The sequence below is a fragment of the Siphateles boraxobius genome, unplaced genomic scaffold, assembly GCF_051911475.1.
Source record: "Siphateles boraxobius isolate OS27281-9 unplaced genomic scaffold, OSU_SipBor_1 53, whole genome shotgun sequence".
Taxonomy (NCBI): Eukaryota; Metazoa; Chordata; class Actinopteri; order Cypriniformes; family Leuciscidae; genus Siphateles; species Siphateles boraxobius.
The window spans coordinates 9,401,363-9,419,636 of NW_027509175.1; the positions used below are offsets into that span (position 1 = coordinate 9,401,363).

Below are 18,274 nucleotides of genomic sequence, written 5' to 3' on the forward strand. Positions count from 1 at the left end.
GGGAGAGCAAGGACGGAGCCGAGCGGTGAGTAAGTAGGTCAAGTGCAAAATGACGAACACCTGTCTCTGATTGCAGTAATTGGCGTGGGGAGACCGCATAAAAGCCGGCTGGTGCGAGAGAGCGGAGAGAGAAACAAGGACTGGGTACTCGTGCACGACACGCGAGTTGAGCACGGAAAGCAAAAGCGTAAAGAGTATTGCCTGATAGGGTGGAAAGAGAGATATTTTAAAAGTGGAAAGAGTGATATTTTTATATAGTGGAAAGAGTGTTCCCTGAACGTGAACGAGCTTTATGTTAAGCGCGCACAGCGCATTTTTCCTGTTTTGTGAACCAAATAAAAGTGTACGAGTCCCAGCCACGCCGACCCCTGTCTTCTTCCATCACACCAACACTGAACCTTTGTTACACAATTTTCTAAATGTACTTAATGTGATTACTCATCAGGCTATCATAGGCTATTCATCTGAAGTGACTTACCTTAAAATACTGACAAATTTAGTAATTTTAAATTGTCACAAAATAAAAGATAAGTTTATAATAAGTGCACCAAAAAAAAAGCCCATCTCTTTCTTTTGTCAGTATTGCCTAGAACACTCACTACACTCTCTGGTGTCCCTGTTGTTCTTGATCAGAGCTCTCTGAGTGCTGGTGTGGAACAGACCGGTCCAGTTCACTGTATTGTAGAAGCAGAGCTGGCTGTTGTTGGTCATGTAGACGTTACCGGCGCTGATCTCTCTCAAAGACTGGAACTGCAGTGAAGAGATCCAGCGCTGCTTCAGGATCAGCAGAGAAATACCACTGACAAAACATGAGATGAGGATCACTAAAAACCTCCATCTCTACTCTTTCATATCAATTGCATTTTAATTTGGAAGTCATTTAGTAGACAATTTGATTCATTGAGCTGTACTGTATGCAAATGTTGAAATCAGTTCCACCGATGTTGACCGTAAAATAATGATAATGCAAATAAGATAAATACACTGATTTGCTTAAAAATATTATGTGATTTGTACCTATAAAGAGTTCTTCCTCCTATGGTGACAAGGTTGGAAAAGACACCAAGGTCAGTCATATTTTCTGGCCAAGACTGGATGTTCAAGTAACCTTTGGATGGATTTAACAAACAAGATTTAAAACCTATTATTCAACAGACATTATACAACAAGCAAAGCAAAAATAGAGCACAAGTAGTCTACTACTCGAATAAAAGTAATGAAGAAATATAGAAATCTAATATCCCACCAACAAATATTAAACAAATATCATGTTTCATTGGGAGTGATTTCCATACTAGTTGCACATGTTCTTATGATCAATATCAGAGGTGTGTTTATATAGTGGACACGGGAAATGCATTCACGACAAGTCATAGTTCTTTCTTATTGTGCCGGGTTTCATTACGTTTCACTCCATTAACTGCAATATAATGTCTGTGCACACCAGATTTTAATGAAGTAAAAGTCTTCTAACATGACTAACTGTTCATTTTTTCTAAGCTATTAGACTCAGCAAATAAATACTGCAACAAATCCTATTAGCTGTAAAAATAAGGATCCATGAATAATGTGACAGTGTCTTAAGAAATGAATTTGTGTTCACATTTGTTTTTCATTTGCATGCTTAAATGCACCAAATTATCTTAAGAATAATGACAACCTCTCTCCCTCTCTCTACCTGTGATCTCTCTGACGGTGCGGAACACATTTAGTCGCTCAGGATCCAGAGCGCCAATACCATGATACATGTCTCTGTTAAACAAAGCAAAACATGTAACTAGTTTAAGGAATGCAAAGAGTGTTTGTCAAGACGTACACAAATTACAATGTACAGTAAACATTTAAAATAAGTATCTTGCCCTTAAAGATACTTACATTTGCTCAAACTAATACAGTCAGGTTGATTCAGTCATAATAAATAATTGTGTTTACTTAAATAAAAGCAAGAACAACTAAGAATCATTGATAATTATTACTACTAATAATTTGAATAAAAAAAATTGCATTTCATAAGCATTTTAAGACAAAAATCACCAGGCAAATATTTTGTAGAAAAAAGGTTATTAGAAGACATGTAACCATGTAAACCCCTGCAAAGGAAGATATTCTGCTCAGTAAACAGGTTTTGATGGAGTAATAATGTCTTGGAAACAACAAGGTCAATCTCATTGGGATTTAAACTAAGGGCATGTTTACACTATAAGGATAAACTAAAAACAGAAAGGTTTTACATTTTTTGTGTACAGATGATTTGAGGGCACATCGCTGTTCAAAGAGAGACACACAATTTGTCATCTGTGAATAATTAAAACCATCAGCCTGGAAATTTAACCATTCCTTACCCTTTGATGCCTGTGATGAGGAAGATGAGGTTGCCGTTTATCTTGGTGCAATTGACAAACTTCTCAATGTTGCTGGAATCTACGGTTTGAGCCGTTTGAAGACTGCCGGTACCTATACCATCACACACTGAACACCACATACAAACAAACAAACAAACATCAACATACCCACAAAGATAATATGTTCCTAACAAGCGTAGAGGTTATTTTCTGTTCTCTGTAAGTATGGTAAGTATTGTACTTTTCGGACAGATGTCAGTGCACGGGATGCACATCTTGATGTTATTTTCCTCCATCTCCATCTTGTTGCTCGGACAGGCTCTGACACATGAGCTGTGATCCACCACAAAATTATCTATTACAAAGAACAACAGAGCTTACTTGTGAGAGTAACACAAAGCTTTTTTTTTTTTTTTTAAAGGGGCAGTTCACCCAAAAAATGAAAATTCTGTCAGTATGCACGTCATTTAAAATGGATGATTCTCTGATTTTATTTATTTATTTATTTATTTATTTATTTATTTATCTATCCAATGCATGATTAATCAGTGTAACTTACGTGGGCATTTCTTGACACAGAAAGCTCCATAGGTGTATTTGGCGTTGGGATTGTGTTCAAGCTGGAAGGTTGTTGGATTGTAGACGAATGGCTGAGGACACTGTGTCACACAGGCCCCGCTGTCATTAAAGTTGGTACAAGCCTGAGAACAAAAACAATCATGCAAGTATGTGTTCGATCAATAAAACATGACTATAATGAAGAGACACCTCTTCCCCTGCTAAAGATATGTTCTAACTAAGAATATTTTGCATGTTCCATTTAAACAAACTTTCTATTAAAGGGGTCATATGTTTTTTTTAAGTTTTCCTCTTCCTTTAGTGTGTAATGTATCGGTTTGTGTATGTATCTGCAAAGTTGCAAAGCTTATAGTGTCCCACAAAGGGACTTATTCTATCTAACAGAGAACACAGCTCCAGACCTGCCTAAAACACCTCAATTGTATAGTCAAGATATTACTTCTATTGCAATATAGTAATTTGCCAATAGGTGTCACTGTTGTATTGCCATCTAGTGTGTCACTACAGTTCTGTTTTTCATTCTTCTTCGTTGTACATCTTCTTCATTGGATATAATAAAAAGCATGTGGAACTTCAATAACTTCCTCAAACATCTACGTCACAATTTGACATATTAGCATCATATTACCAAAGGCATATGCAGAGAGAGGAGACGAGGCTTCAGTGAATTTTAGTGTTGTTGCCAATCTCGCCATGTCGCGGAAACGCTGTGTGTTTGGATGCGAAAGCAAAACCTTTTAATTTGGCCTTCCAAAAATGGCTGAAATTCTGAATCAGAGGTTAAGATTTATTTATGAAGCTGTTCTTGAGCAGTACAATCCAAAGGTTTGCTTGTGCACAGGACATTTTAGAGAGGACAGCTTCCTGAACCTGGGAGAGTACAACGCCGGCTATATACAAAGATTACTTTTGCTGGTTCTGCTCAAGTCGTGCTTGTAAAATTTTGGTTCCGACCGATCGGCTTGATCATCCACATTTTCAGAATCCGATTCGGGCACAAACTGATACGGTAAAACCGATAAAGCTGAAGCTCGCGATTATGACAAGGGGCATTACATTTCTGACACACGCTTGGGATCTCACACACTGGGTCTGCTGGCCAATCAGAGCACTCTGAGCTTTTCAGAAGGAAGAAATCAGCATGTCTCAGACAGACTGGCAAAAGAGGTACTGCAATGATGTTCAGTATGTGAAAAATAATGTTATTTAAGCATGTTTACCTATTCTATTAACCCAATAAACAAAATAATGAACTTTTAAAATACCATCCTATGACCTCTCTAACATTACTGGAAGAATAGTAGAAAGGAGTCACTTGCGCTTCAGCCTAGTTCGTGCTCACGGAACAGGCAACACAATTCTGAGGGAAAGGACCCAAGGTCTAGCTAGGACCAAGGAGCAGGCCCGGAGCACAGAAATTTATATAAATATATATATATATATTTATTAGTAGAGAATGACTAATGTTTCGACGCAATGCGTCTGCGTCGTTTTGACTCTGAAGAAGACGCATGGCATCGAAACGTTAGTCATTCTGTACTAATAAATATATATATAAAACTTTCTGTACTCCGGTCCTGCTCCTTGGCCCTAGCTAGACCTTAGGTCCTTTCCTTCAGATTACTGGAAGAATGTTTGTATTCTGTATATGTTTGAGAAAACTCTGGCAGAACGTTAAAGTCAGAGAAGTTATAAGAATGCTCCCTGTAAGCAACGTGTCATTCGTCATACATATTACAACATGTCATTTGTCATTTCTGTCATGAAAACTCTCTGAGAGATTGGCATGGTAATGGTAATATGATATGACAATGTTAATGTATTTGGTCTTGGTGGAATAGATCTGCTACGCTGCTGCTTCTGCAGAGCAGGTACCGTGACTTGCTACTGCCAATACATTCACAGACATTGCTGTGAGCATGTAAGACATGCTGGTGCTGCTACACATGCAACATACATGAATTAACCCCTATAGCAGATCTATACAGGTGGAGCTGGGGAAGGTGGAGGGTTTCTGAAAGCGTGCTACAGACTTATAACAGCAAAATTACCGGTACTTGTTTGAATGTTGAGCTCATTTACCACTGATGCAACAGCAACCAATCAGCTGCGCTATAGACGAACGCTACTTTTGCGTCATTGAAGGGTAACGCCCCTTTTTGGGGGAAAGCAAACGGATTCCTCTGAGAACAGAACTCGCTGTAGATCTGCAAAGTTTCTTTATAGCAACAATGGCACAAACGTACACACCCTCTTTGCCGGACTATTCAGACATCTACCACTATCTCGTGGAATCACCAAGTAAGTAGTTTATTTTTTATTGTTGTCATTAACACACTCACAGTATGACAAACTAGACGATGAGGCCATGAGGGATGTTCCATTGTGTCGGTTTGTATTTTGGTGAAGATTTATTTTTTATTTTTTATCTGACGGATATTTCCTTCAGCTTGTAAAATGATATATTAAAGATGTTAACCAAACCTAAAGGGATGGGAAAAGATGAGGAGCCAGGAAAGATTAGGCTATAATAGTTTTTGCGTTTAGCTGCTACTTGCATAACTTTTGTGTTGGCTATATAGGCTATATATTTCCTCCCAGCTCTTTATTTCATTCTCCAAAGTTTCTCTGGGGAAATTTTTCGTAGAAATTTTATGACCCAATAAAACTTTCTCGGGCAATTCAAAACGCAGAATGCAAGTGAACGCAGAATAGAGATATAATTTGTTAGGATCATATAGATCAATGCTACATATTTTGCCATACACTGTAAACCTTTTTACAACTTTCAAAGTCCTAGACACAAGCAGAAAACAGCCAAGTCCACTTTAGTCCTAGCCTGCCACTATTTCAACAGTAAAATCTGTTAACAGCCGAGGTAGCGTGCCTAGTGAGAGCTAATCACGTAGCTGCTAGCAGCTTCGTCTTTCTAACTAGTATAGCTAGTCGACAACAAAACTATGTCAATAGTTTAAATCAAGTTAAATATGATCCAAGTGACATGGCCTCATCGTCTAGTTTGTCATACTGTGAGTGTGTAATGACAAAAAAATAGGCTACTTGGTGATTCCACAAGATAGTGGTAGATGTCTGAATAGTCCATATTTGGCCTCTGCGCGGGGTCATTAATCCAGTTTTCGACCATTTCAAAGGGACACCTCTGTAACCCCGTATCCAGTAGCTTTTTTTTCGACCGGCAAAGAGAGTGTGTATGTTTGTGCCATTTTTGCTATCAAGAAACTTTGCAGATCTAGAGCGAGTTCTGTTCTCAGAGGAATCCGTTTGTTTTCCCCCAAAAAGGGGCGTTACCCTTCGATGACGCAAAAGTAGCGTTGGTCTATGTAGATGACGATGCGATCACTACCAAATGAGTTTAGGACCTATCAGCCTGCACCTTCTAGAGTTCATCATACATAATAAAGGAACAATAAAGGAAGAGTTACATACAAAGCAGTCTGTGTCTTTGGGTCCGAAACAGCCTCCTGCACATTCACGGTGGCAGCAGTTACTGACGTACGGACCAAAACAGCGTCCATCACACTGCTCTGCACACACCGTCTTTGTCACTGTAACCACAAAGACAAAAGTTAAGCTCTCTCGGCATCTGTGGAGTTTTTTTTTATTTTTACTTTTCTGTAAATATGTCAAAAGTCACCAGGACACATCAAAAACCTTAGCTCTATTATTTGTCAGACACACTGTGCAACCTCTCATCAGCTGTGACACTCTATGGAGCTGGATCCTCTTTAATTATACCTAATTATGTAGGGAAAACTGAACCTGCATCCCCTGCTGTCCCTCCTTTTGTGTCTGCTACCCACTCAAGAGAACATCACCACAGGTCGTGCCACCAGAGCACCAGAGAAGATCAGTGAGTTCCCAAGAGCAATCACTCTAGGTGCTTCACAATGTTTTTACATTACAGACAGAACTCATTAAGTTTCAATGTCTGAAAATGGTCTGTGTGTGTGTGTGTGTGTGTGTGTGTGTGTGTCAAACTTTGATATACAGCAATATTCCAATATTTGTCTGCTACAAGTTTGTCTGATACAAATCTGCAACAAAAAGTTATTTTGAAGTTGACATGAAGTTACCACATGAAGTACATTTTTATGTTAATTTGCCATCTTTCATTATTGTGGGTGTATTAAAATGCACTTATTATGCTTTTTTAATTTAACCTTTCCTATATTGTGTAATTTAGCTGTTTGTGCATATAAATGATCTGCAAACTTACAAAGAACCATGCCAAAGAAAGAGAATCTCTCCAACAGAAAACACTAGCCTGAAACGTCTCGTTTGTAGTGATGCCAATATTTCCGTGACTTAAAGGGATAGTTCACCTAAAAATTAAATTCTGTCATTAATGAATCACCCTCAGGTCCTTCCAAACCCGTAAGACATTTGTTCGTCTTCGGAATACAAATGAAGATCTTTTTAATTAAATCTGAGAGCTTTCTGTTCATTCATTGACAGCCTACGCAACTACCACTTTCAAGCCTCAGAAAGGTAGTAAATACTTAATTTACAAAAGATTAATCTCCAATGCGTGTTTTTTGCACCACCATGTCCCCTTAGGCTATCCGTACATTTCTGACTCACGGTCTAAGTGGTAGACCAATCACAAGAGACTGGGCCAGCTTACCCAAACTGGTCTTTTCGGAAAGATGGGTTTTTATAGAGACAGGAACTAAAACAAAGCATTTCAGGCAGAGTGAGGAGAGGTGCTGCAGCAATGTTGTTTAAATCAAGAAAATATATTCTAGCAGACCTCACAAATAAAATTATGAAACTGTAAATGAGCATATATGGGAACTTTGATATGACCATAATATAAACTTTATTTTAAGCAACTGTAATTTGTAAAACTGTAAAAACTGTAACAGTAATTTCTGATAGACACACTGCTATGAAATCAATAATATAATACTGCAAAAAGGTCAAAGGTCACATCACACTGGAAGCCTTAAATATTACAATTTGTGTGTGTGTATGTGTTGTTGTGCAAGTTAATTGATAAAGCATGTGTTAAATACTCACAGCTTTGGCACTGATCCTCCTGAGGACCCCAGCAGCGGCCGTTACAGGAGCGATGACACCTTCTGCCTGTGGGATACATCTTATCGTTAATCCTAAACAACAACAACACTACTTTAATTGCTCTGGGATTTGTCTCATACAATGTCCTCACTTACTTTTATCACTTACTAGATTTAATTGACTGTTTTATAATTACCAAGGGAGTGTGCTTGAGTGGGACTCTGAGTAACTATATTACTTCAATTGAAAGTGATTATACTGAAGAAATTCTGCTATTTTTCATGGGTTGCAAAAAAAACCCTAAAACTTTGCAAACATTTCGGAACAGAATATAGCTTCTTTAAGGCAATGAATTTGGCAATTCCACATTGTATGCAGAAAGGTTAATATGTATATATATACAGGTGCTGGTCATATAATTAGAATATCATCAAAAAGTTGATTTATTTCAGTAATTCCATTCAAAAAGTGAAACTTGGATATTATATTCATTCATTACACACAGACTGATATATTTGAAATGTTTATTTCATTTAATTGTGATGATTAAAACTGACAACTAATGAAAATCCCAAATTCAGTATCTCCGAAAATTAGAATATTACTTAAGATCAATACAAAAAAAGGATTTTTTAGAAATGTTGGCCAACTGAAAAGTATGAACATGAAAAGTATGAGCATGTACAGCACTCAATACTTAGTTGGGGCTCCTTTTGCCTGAATTTCTGCAGCAATGGAGTCGATCAGTCTGTGGCTCTGCTCAGGTGTTATGAGAGTCCAGGTTGCTCTGATAGTGGCCTTCAGCTCTTCTGCATTGTGGGGTCTGGCGTAACGCATCTTCCTCTTCACAATACCCCATAGATTTTCTATAGGGTTAAAGGAGAACTCCGGGCAATTTTTAAGTTAATCTTGATCGTTATACCTTTGTGGGTACTGTCTATAGAAGAAAAAAAGCGAACCGGATTGGTGCTTGCAACACGGAGCTGCTGTAGCTAATGCCCAGAGCTCCCACTCAGCTAAAACGACAGTTATGGGGGCATATACATAAAGAGTGTCTTTGTGCCTCTTAACAGACAAAAAATGCAATTAAAATGTCTGTCCAGCATGAACAGGGCCAACTGAGTTCCCACGGGACTTCAGCGCGAGACTACAGCTAGCCGTCTAAAACACTATTTAGGGGGAGGAGCTTACGTTCTAAACTGAGTAACGCCACCTAACGTTTTGGAGCGTAATTTGCTTAGACACGAAACGGCCCACACGAAACGTCAAACTTTATACGTATGTTATAATGATACATTAAGGAACAGTACAATAAGCATTTTAAAACATTGATTTTGTGTAATATAATTGTATATAGTTATCTGTTTCATTGTATTATGAGAGTTACTTCCTGATCATGATGGTGAAAAATAATGCTTGAAACTTATGGGCATTTTAATGTATAACAGTTTAATTATTTTAGCTAAGCAGTTTATACATAAGTGTAGATTTATGAAGGTAAGACCTTTGTTTTTGGTTTTTTATGAAGGAGTTAACTCTGTATAAGAAAGCCTCGAAAGATATAAAAACAAGACAAGCCTTGGAGGTTTTCAAAATTATACACAATTTGATAACTGATTAGACCTCTGTGATATGTTATGTTCTATTTATTTATTTATTGTGTTTACAAAAAAATTAAATTGTTTTGATTTTGAAGCTATGTATTGTTAATATGAATTTGTAATGCCTGGTTTTGATTGTTTAATTAAAAAAAAAAACGTATGGGCATTTTATATAAAATATACTTTATTTCACAAGAACATGTGCAGCATGCATTTTTCTTTATGTAAAACAATAATGTCAAAAATCTAAAAAAGAGAGAGAAAATTCGGCATTGTTTAAAAGAAATAATAAAAATGTATACAACAAATGACAAATTCACCACTAGGCCCATTTTATCACAACAATCCTGTATAAATTTAACTTACAATGTATCAAATGAGGAACTCACTCTCTGGCCCATTTTGTCCTTACATTCTTGCAAAAATAACTACAATGCAATAATAATAATTCCGCCCCTCCCTCACTTCCGGTTCTGGCGCTGGGGTTCTGAAACTGGTGGTGCTGCGGGTCTGCAGCTGGATATATCTCTGGTCAGCAGCAGAAAGCATGAAGTGCTCTAAAACTTCCTGGTAGACGGCTGCGTTGACCTTGGACCTCAGAAAACACAGTGGACCAACACCAGCAGATGACATCGCACCCCAAACCATCACTGACTGTGGAAACTTTACACTGGACTTCAAGCAACGTGGATTCTGTGCCTCTCCTCTCTTCCTCCAGACTTCCAAAGGAAATGCAACATTTACTTTCATCAAAGAACATAGCTTTGGACCACTCAGCAGCAGTCCAGTCCTTTTTGCCTTTAGCCCAGAGGAGACGCTTCTGACGCTGTCTTGTTCAAGAGTGGCTTGACACAAGGAATGTGACAGCTGAAACCCATGTCTTGCATACGTCTGTGCGTATGTGGTTCTTGAAACACTGACTCCAGCTGCAGTCCAGTCTTTGTGAATCTCCCCCACATTTTGAATGGGTTTTGTTTCACAATCCTCTCCAGGGTGCAGTTATCCCTATTGCTTGTACACTTTTTTCTACCACATACTTTACGTCCCTTCGCCTCTCTATTAATGTTCTTGGACACAGAGCTCTGTGAACAGCCAGCCTCTTTAGCAATGACCTTTTGTGTCTTGCCCTCCCTGTGCAAGATGTCAATGGTCGTCTTTTGGACAGCTGTCAAGTCAGCAGTCTTCCCCATGATTGTGTAGCCTACAGAACTAGACTGTGAGACCATTTAAAGGCCTTTGCAGGTGTTTTGAGTTAATTAGCTGATTAGATTGTGGCACCAAAATGTCTTCAATATTGAACCTTTTCACAATATTAAAATTTTCTGAGATACTGATTTTGGGGTTTTCATTAGTTGTCAGTTATAATCATCAAAATTAAAATGAATGAACACTTGAAATATGTCAGTCTGTGTGTAATGAATGAATATAATATCCAAATTTCACTTTTTGAATGGAATTACTGAAATAAATCAACTTTTTGATGATATTCTAATTATACGACCAGCACCTGTATATATATATATATATATATATATATATATATATATATATATATATATATATATATATATATATATTCTGTACAATAGTGAAAAATTAATGAAATATTTACTAACTATGAATAAATATAATAATTGTGTTTAATATACTACAGTTCAATGTTCTGGGGACAGTAAGATTTTGTTTAAATAAATTAATACTTTTATTCAGCAAGGTCTCATTAAAATTGATTGAATGTGACAGTAAAGATGCTGAAAATTAAGCTTTGCGTACCAGGAATTCATTAATTTTAAAATATATTGAAATAGAAAACAGTTATTTTAAATTGTAATAATATATATATATAAATCTTACAATATTACTGTTTTACTCTATTTTTGATCATAAGAGACTTTCTTTCCATCAGAAAGTCTGTAATATAATAAATAAATGTATGCATGATTTAAAAGTTGCATGACAATTTAAGGGATTTCAATGTGAATTGAATTCAAACTTTCACCAATATTTCACTATTGCTGGTAAATCTTTAAGGCCTGGTTTCACAGAGAGGGCTTAGATTAAGCCAGCATTAGGCCTTAGTTCAAATAGGGCATTTAAGTAGCTGTTATAAATGTGTCTTTGCAAAACATTACTGGTATGCATCTTGAGACAAACCATGGCAGTGACATGTTTTTAATATATGTCAGTGCATGTTTCTCTCAAGCATCAAGCTTGAGAAAACAGCTCAAGCATGCATTTTAGTCTAGGACTTAGCACTGTTTGTGAAACCAGGGGTAAAACATTTTAACTAACTTCTTGTTTGTTACAGCTTGAAATTTAGCTTGTGAATGCAATTTTCGAATGCACATGAGAATTTCAGTCAATCCAAGAAAAATATCAATTATTATTTTAAATCATTAAACTCATCCAAACACTCACATGTGTTGCCACTGTTGTTTGAGGGCACAACCAGAAGTTCAGAACGCGGGTTCTTGATGATGTCTTGCCAGTGGATGGTGTCAGCATGGCACAGGAACTTGTTTTGATCCACATACACGCCTCCATTCAGGATTTCTACAACAGTGACAATTCAAAAAGAGAATGAATTAGGAATCATGTTCACTTGTGAATAACATGCTGCATTTGAGCCATTTAGCCTATATCACAGCATAAATAATGTTAAATAAACACCTTATGTGCGTATCAAAGATGTACAGTTCATTTCAAGGACATCCTAAGGATATAACCCCGACTTATCTATGAAACCTGTTTATAATGCGTGTTTATAAAAGCAGTGTAATGAAAATAATCTCTTTTTTTAGAACAGGATTTAAGAATGATATCACCCCAATTCCCAAGTTAAGGAGCTTATAAAAGATCAAGCAAGATTATGAGCATATCAATGTGTCTGTAGAGATTGGGAACATATGCTTTATGTGGAGGTAGTATATTTGAGCTGATAGACCCTTTCAAATACCTCCCTCCTGTTCCCCTGTAACAAATATTACTAAGTTTATTACTAGCCCAGAGCTCTAATGAATAGCCTCAGTTACTGAGAAATCAGACATTGTGTGTATTGGTAAGCCTGCTTTAAAAAAAAAAAAATCTATTTCACAGACGTATGATGGTTCGTAGCCTCCAACAACCTCCTGATGAATGAGACCATGGCTAGCTGTTTAAAAAGGGTTAGTACTGTTTTATTCGCTCTCGAAGGGAAACAAATAGGAAGTTAATGAAGCAATATTATTATTCCGACACTGGCTACCGCTTCATAATCAACTAATGTAACTTTATAATTTACATAACTGGACAGTTCTGCACAGGGTTTGTATACTGAACCAACACAACTGATTGGATCTCACCATTAAAGCTTCAGCAAATATCATCTAGTCCCCACTGTTTCTTGTTTTAAATTGCTAAGCCCACACAGAATGGATATTAAATGTATTAAAATGGATCTGAGCACTATTATAAAATTAGCCGATTTTTTTCAATAAATACACAAAATGTTATTTGTAAATATTTGTAAATGTATATACATGCAATTTATATTTTATAACAGCAGACCTGTTATAAGAAATGTTTTTAAAGCACCAAATTAGCATATTAAAATGATTTCTGAAAGATCACGTGAGTAATGATGCTAAAAATTTGCATTGCCATTACAATAATTAATTACATTTGACAATAGTAAGGTTGCCAAGTCTGTGGTTTTACCGTGGAATCAGGCTACTTTTAAACTGCTGCTGTTTTCCTCTGTGCATGGGTTAAAAGTTTGACGTATTGCATGAAATATATTTTACTGAAATGCTTGTATTGAATTAATTTGTATTCTACCAATGATAAAACTGTGCTAGATGTTAAGTTTTGTGAAGGATGGCCACTGGTAGTGTATATTGGTTACAATATTGGTTACTATTAGGGATGGCCCGATACCGATACTGGCATCGGGGATCGGGTCGATACTGTCCTCATATACTCGTACTCATAAAAATTCGCCGATACCACGCCCTGATACCACGTACATTTTGCGAAACGAAACTGGCCGCCGCGAGTGCTTTGTCGAGGTGAACTGAGGCATAGGGACGTACGTGCACTCCCAACGCAAAAGAGTGCGGCGCGGCACTAGATCTGATGGCCGAGCGCGAGCGCGAGCGCGGGCGCGGGCGGTAATGCACTCACTCTGTGTGTGCGGGTTCCGGGAGAATAAAACGATTCGCGGGACTCTCGCAAACTAGAAATATCTATGAATACAACATATTAAAACTAATAGATTTTCATTCATCTGTTGCAGAAAAGCAAGAAGAACAACTAAAACAAAATAGAAACGATTTACAGGCCAGAGTTTCTATTCATAACATGTTTGCAGCGTTGAGCGATGTAGCCAATCACAGACATGTGTGTTGATTTCTTGAACGCAATGGCTAATCAGAAGCATTTAAGATAGACTCCCCTCACTGCTCAAAACTTTTTTGTTCAGTGCTGAATTCTGTATGCTGGCAAATCCTCTAATTATAACAAACAAAGTGTGGATATTATGAAAGATTCATTGTGCAGTCAGCTTCATTGATAATAACAGATGTGTGAGAGCGCGATGAACTGTCAGCTTTTTAGGAATTAGACTATTAAGGGAGCGCACTTTGGGCGCATTCAGTCATGTCAGACCATGCACGCAGTAACTGCTTGCTTTTATGTTAAATTAACAGTGGTTTGTGTGTTAATACATTATTTTACTCATTATTATTTATTTTTAGACTTGTTAAAACAAGCAGAGAAGAAAATAAAAACAGTCTTCTAACCTGTGTTCTAAAATAGTCTTCTGTCTTCTTTTCTGGGAGCCTATAGTTACTTTTGCGGTAGAAATATCGGTATCGGTACTCGATATCGGCAAGTACACAAATGTAAATACTCGTACTCGTATCGGTTTGAAAAAAAATGGTATCGGGCCATCCCTAGTTACTATAGATTGTTTTTTACAGTGACTGCAACATTTAGGTATGGGAATGGCATGTTAATATGCATGCTTTAGGGGTATAAGTCCCTTTCAAATTCAAAAGGTTGAATTTATGCACATTTTAACAGTGTATTATTTAATATCTTAAATAAACTCACTGACCAGCATTGTGAGATCACCAGGTCTCAGAGCCCTCATCCCTGCATTCAAAACGAACCCAGGAGTGATCAAGGGTATTTAAACATGACAAATTCACTTCCTTTGAGTGAAAGTAAAATATTGAAATTTTCTTTCAGCACTTCCGTGATGATGGAAGTGGAATGTGCAAGGGGAAAGGTTGAGACTGTGAATGGAACAACAGACCATATGAATACATTTTTAAAGAGTCACTTTTGACATTCACAGCTGGAAAACCCAGCCTGCATGAGAAACACTTCATATCATTAACATCTCTTTGATGAGTTCATCTGCACACAAATCGCAAAGAAGGTGGCGAAAAAGCAGAAATCCATTCAAAAACAATTGTAATAAATCTATATTTTAATGAGAATGCTATCAATTTCAGAGTAAGGATGCTAATGCTTTTGAAGAAAAATTAAAAGGGGAGAAAAAAGTTGAGCTAATCAAAATGTCTAATATATATTATAAAGTCATCTGAAGGGCAAGAACTCACTGCCTCCATCTGTAAACATAACTCAAACAATTCAATAGCACAATTAACTGTGGGTCAAAGCTGAGCACAGTCCAATTTTTCTTTATAAAATGAAAATCATAGAAAAATATAAAGAAATAAATATATAAGCTAAAATGCCCTTAACACAAACAACAAGTGTATTAACTTGTAATTATAAACTATGAACTTTATAATACTCATTAACAATAATCAATAAGAATAATTATAAATATAGCAGGGATAATATGATAGAATAGAATAGAAATGTTACAAATATGTGCATATACTTTACGAGGTGTTTCGAGGCAAACAAACAAAATCAGAAATTAAAGTAGAAGCATATTTTCAATTGCATTTACGTTTAAATGAACGTGCAGCTGTGCCATACCCAATTAATGTTTTTGATAAGACAGAAGACAAGAAAATATTGTTCATTAACTCGGTACAAATTGGGGAACTATTCTTGTCAGACTATTAAGATGCCTTTTTTTAAGTGATAAAAAAATGCACCTCATATGATTATTAATTTATTTTCTTAGATCTGACACAAAATGCCATCATTTTGCATACAAGAAGGGGAATTTAATATTAAAGCCAAATTAAAACTGTGTCAAAACCACTAACATCTGAGAAATTATTCTCATTTCCTTCTGTCAGTGTCCATTTTTACATAGACAAATCGTCTCCAAATGGCAGATTATAATCAGGAAGATGCAAATGAGACTGGAAAACCTAAAGGACAGGTCACCAGTGCAAATATGAAGAAAAGAAACCAGGCAATCAATTAAGAACGGGCATTCATTGAAAACCTTCAACACTGCATAATATTCATCAAAAAAATTAATTATTTTAATTTTTGAATAACATCCTAATAATTTAATCATGTTAGGCCAATCACTTTTTTATTAAACCATTTAAATAAATATTAAAATAATTATTCATTCACAATAACCTAAAAAAAGTCATTAAAAAAAAATGATATGACGGGAGCTAAAAAAAAGCGAAATCATCAATATGACCATTGTTGTCTAATTTAGATATGAAATATAATTTTTCAAACAAACCTGACATTTTTGTCAGTCCAGAGCTGTCTGCGTATAACCAACATGTAAAATACGGAAATGGATTTTGTTGTAAGGAATATAGTTTCTGGTTCTTGCTCTGAAAGCAACAAGTCTGAAGGAGACTTTTCCCAGGGGGCCCTTTTTCACGAAGCCTTAATCACACGACAGCAATTGTATTGATTGAATATCAAAGTATGACAGAATATTACTTTTATAAAGGAATACATTGTCATGCTTTTAGAAATGAATGTCGGGAAAGCATTCGAACTACAAAATTACATGAACAAGAACAATTATTAATGCATGAACCAAATTCAGTTAGAATGACAACAATTTCTGACACCATTTCCCCACAAAAAAAAAGTACAATCACACAGTACCATTAACTTCTGCCCAATCTTTTAACAGGAGACAAATGACACTCCAATAATAAACAATAAACATTCTCAACTTCGCACAGCATGTGCTCACGCAGCGATTACAACTCTCATTGAAAATGAAGAACTTCTGTTCGCTTTGTCGCTGTCAGTTTGAACGGCCCTTAATATCCTCTACCGAGGCTTCAGATCGTGATCCACGGCCCTCCGTCACACACACTCTCCACATGTCCACATTCATGAAGCGTCTCATTATTCAGCCACACAGGGAGGAGAGTTTGGCTTGTGGAGATAGCGGAGCGTCCCAGAAATCACACCCAGCAGGAGGACAGGCTGGTGGAGCCATGAGACGGAGGGTAACTTACAAACACAATAGGTTGCTTTGTCAAGTTCAGTTTTGGTTTTGTTATCTTGTCTTTATTTTCTAGTAAACTTAAATATAGCACAACTGTCACTGGTGTAGTAAGACATTATGGAACCTGAAGAAATGCCTAAAACCTGTTGAATGAGGAGCAACACAATGTGGGGCATGTGGAGCATGGGGCAATGGCATGGGTTTATTTCCTGGGAAATCCATGAGCTGCAAAACAAATGTATGCCTTCAATGCAATTTAAGACTTTTGGATAAAATCAGCTGCCAAATGCATAAATGTTAATGTAATTCAGTCATTGTGTATCTTTTCCTGCTACACCATTTTTAAAGTTTATGCCCCGTCCAACTAGGGAACTTGGGTATCAAAATATCCCTGGTCTTCCCAGTGGTAAATGAGAGGGCTTGAGAGGGCTTGAGAGGGCGTTCATTCTTGTCCAAGTTCTAACTAGGAAACTCGTATTTACGATAATTCCGATTGGAAGTTAATGCAGCAAAAGTGCACACGCAGCGCAGCAGACTACACTCAATTCTATTTTAGTTCTTTTGACCGATACTTTGCTTCGCAGATACAGAAAAGCAATGGCGCAAAACAACGTCAGAGACCTTTTATGTTATTATGAGAAGTTTTTAAATATTTTCAGTTCGTTTTGAAACTAGAGGCACAGATTTGATTATGACGGACCTAGGTAATTAATAACACTGTGCTCAGTATATCTTGTTTTCCAGTAAAATAACTAAACATCTTTAAAACCAGATAAATTCACACGAGAAATTAAATTGCATAAGATAATTTTGTAATTTTTTGCATTTTGTTCCATTCGTAGTTCCCCTTCAGGGACTACCGCTGCGTGAAATCGCAGTGGGAACGCCCTCAGCGTGACGCGTCTGAAGCATGAATGAAATCAGTCAATGGAGAGAATGAGCGTACGGCGAGTGACGTCATCGACCAGGAAGCTATAAATATTCCCTGAGTACACAACACGCCAGCTTTTAGTTACTTCAGCAGCTCTGTGTGTGTCTGAATCTGTCGATTGTGTTTGTCTGTTTTGTCAGGAGTTTTCACTATATATATATTTTATATAAAAAAACCAATATGAGCGAGCAGTATAAGAAGTGTGTTCCCCCCTGTACTCGGCACATCACGGGTGGGGATTCACACGAGCTAAGTGTGGCTTGTTTGGGAGTGCAGCAATGCCCAGTCGGCTCTCGAGGGAGTCGATTGTCAGCATTGCGAGCGTTTTCCCTTGAGAACTCTGCGCTCCCGGCGATCGCTCTTCGAGGAGAGTGATTTG

General features: G+C 37.0%; 1 protein-coding gene across 3 annotated transcripts in view; it reads right to left on the reverse strand.

Moving 5' to 3' along the window:
• Positions 1 to 18,274, reverse strand: part of LOC143714255 (receptor tyrosine-protein kinase erbB-4-like) — a 188,575-nt gene that overhangs the window by 42,698 nt on the left and 127,603 nt on the right. For 2 of the 3 annotated variants that reach the window (XR_013195432.1, XM_077205345.1), the window contains exons 4-12: positions 11,981 to 12,115; positions 7,962 to 8,027; positions 6,369 to 6,487; positions 2,902 to 3,043; positions 2,584 to 2,697; positions 2,343 to 2,469; positions 1,679 to 1,752; positions 1,018 to 1,108; positions 600 to 799 (exon numbers count right to left, since the gene is read on the reverse strand). Coding sequence is in view for 2 of the 3 variants with exons in the window: in XM_077205345.1 (XP_077061460.1) it covers positions 600 to 799; positions 1,018 to 1,108; positions 1,679 to 1,752; positions 2,343 to 2,469; positions 2,584 to 2,697; positions 2,902 to 3,043; positions 6,369 to 6,487; positions 7,962 to 8,027; positions 11,981 to 12,115 (1,068 nt within the window). In the remaining variant the exon portion in view is untranslated. The remainder of the gene's footprint in view (positions 1 to 599; positions 800 to 1,017; positions 1,109 to 1,678; positions 1,753 to 2,342; positions 2,470 to 2,583; positions 2,698 to 2,901; positions 3,044 to 6,368; positions 6,488 to 7,961; positions 8,028 to 11,980; positions 12,116 to 18,274) is intronic. The other variant, XM_077205346.1, reaches the window with a different exon arrangement.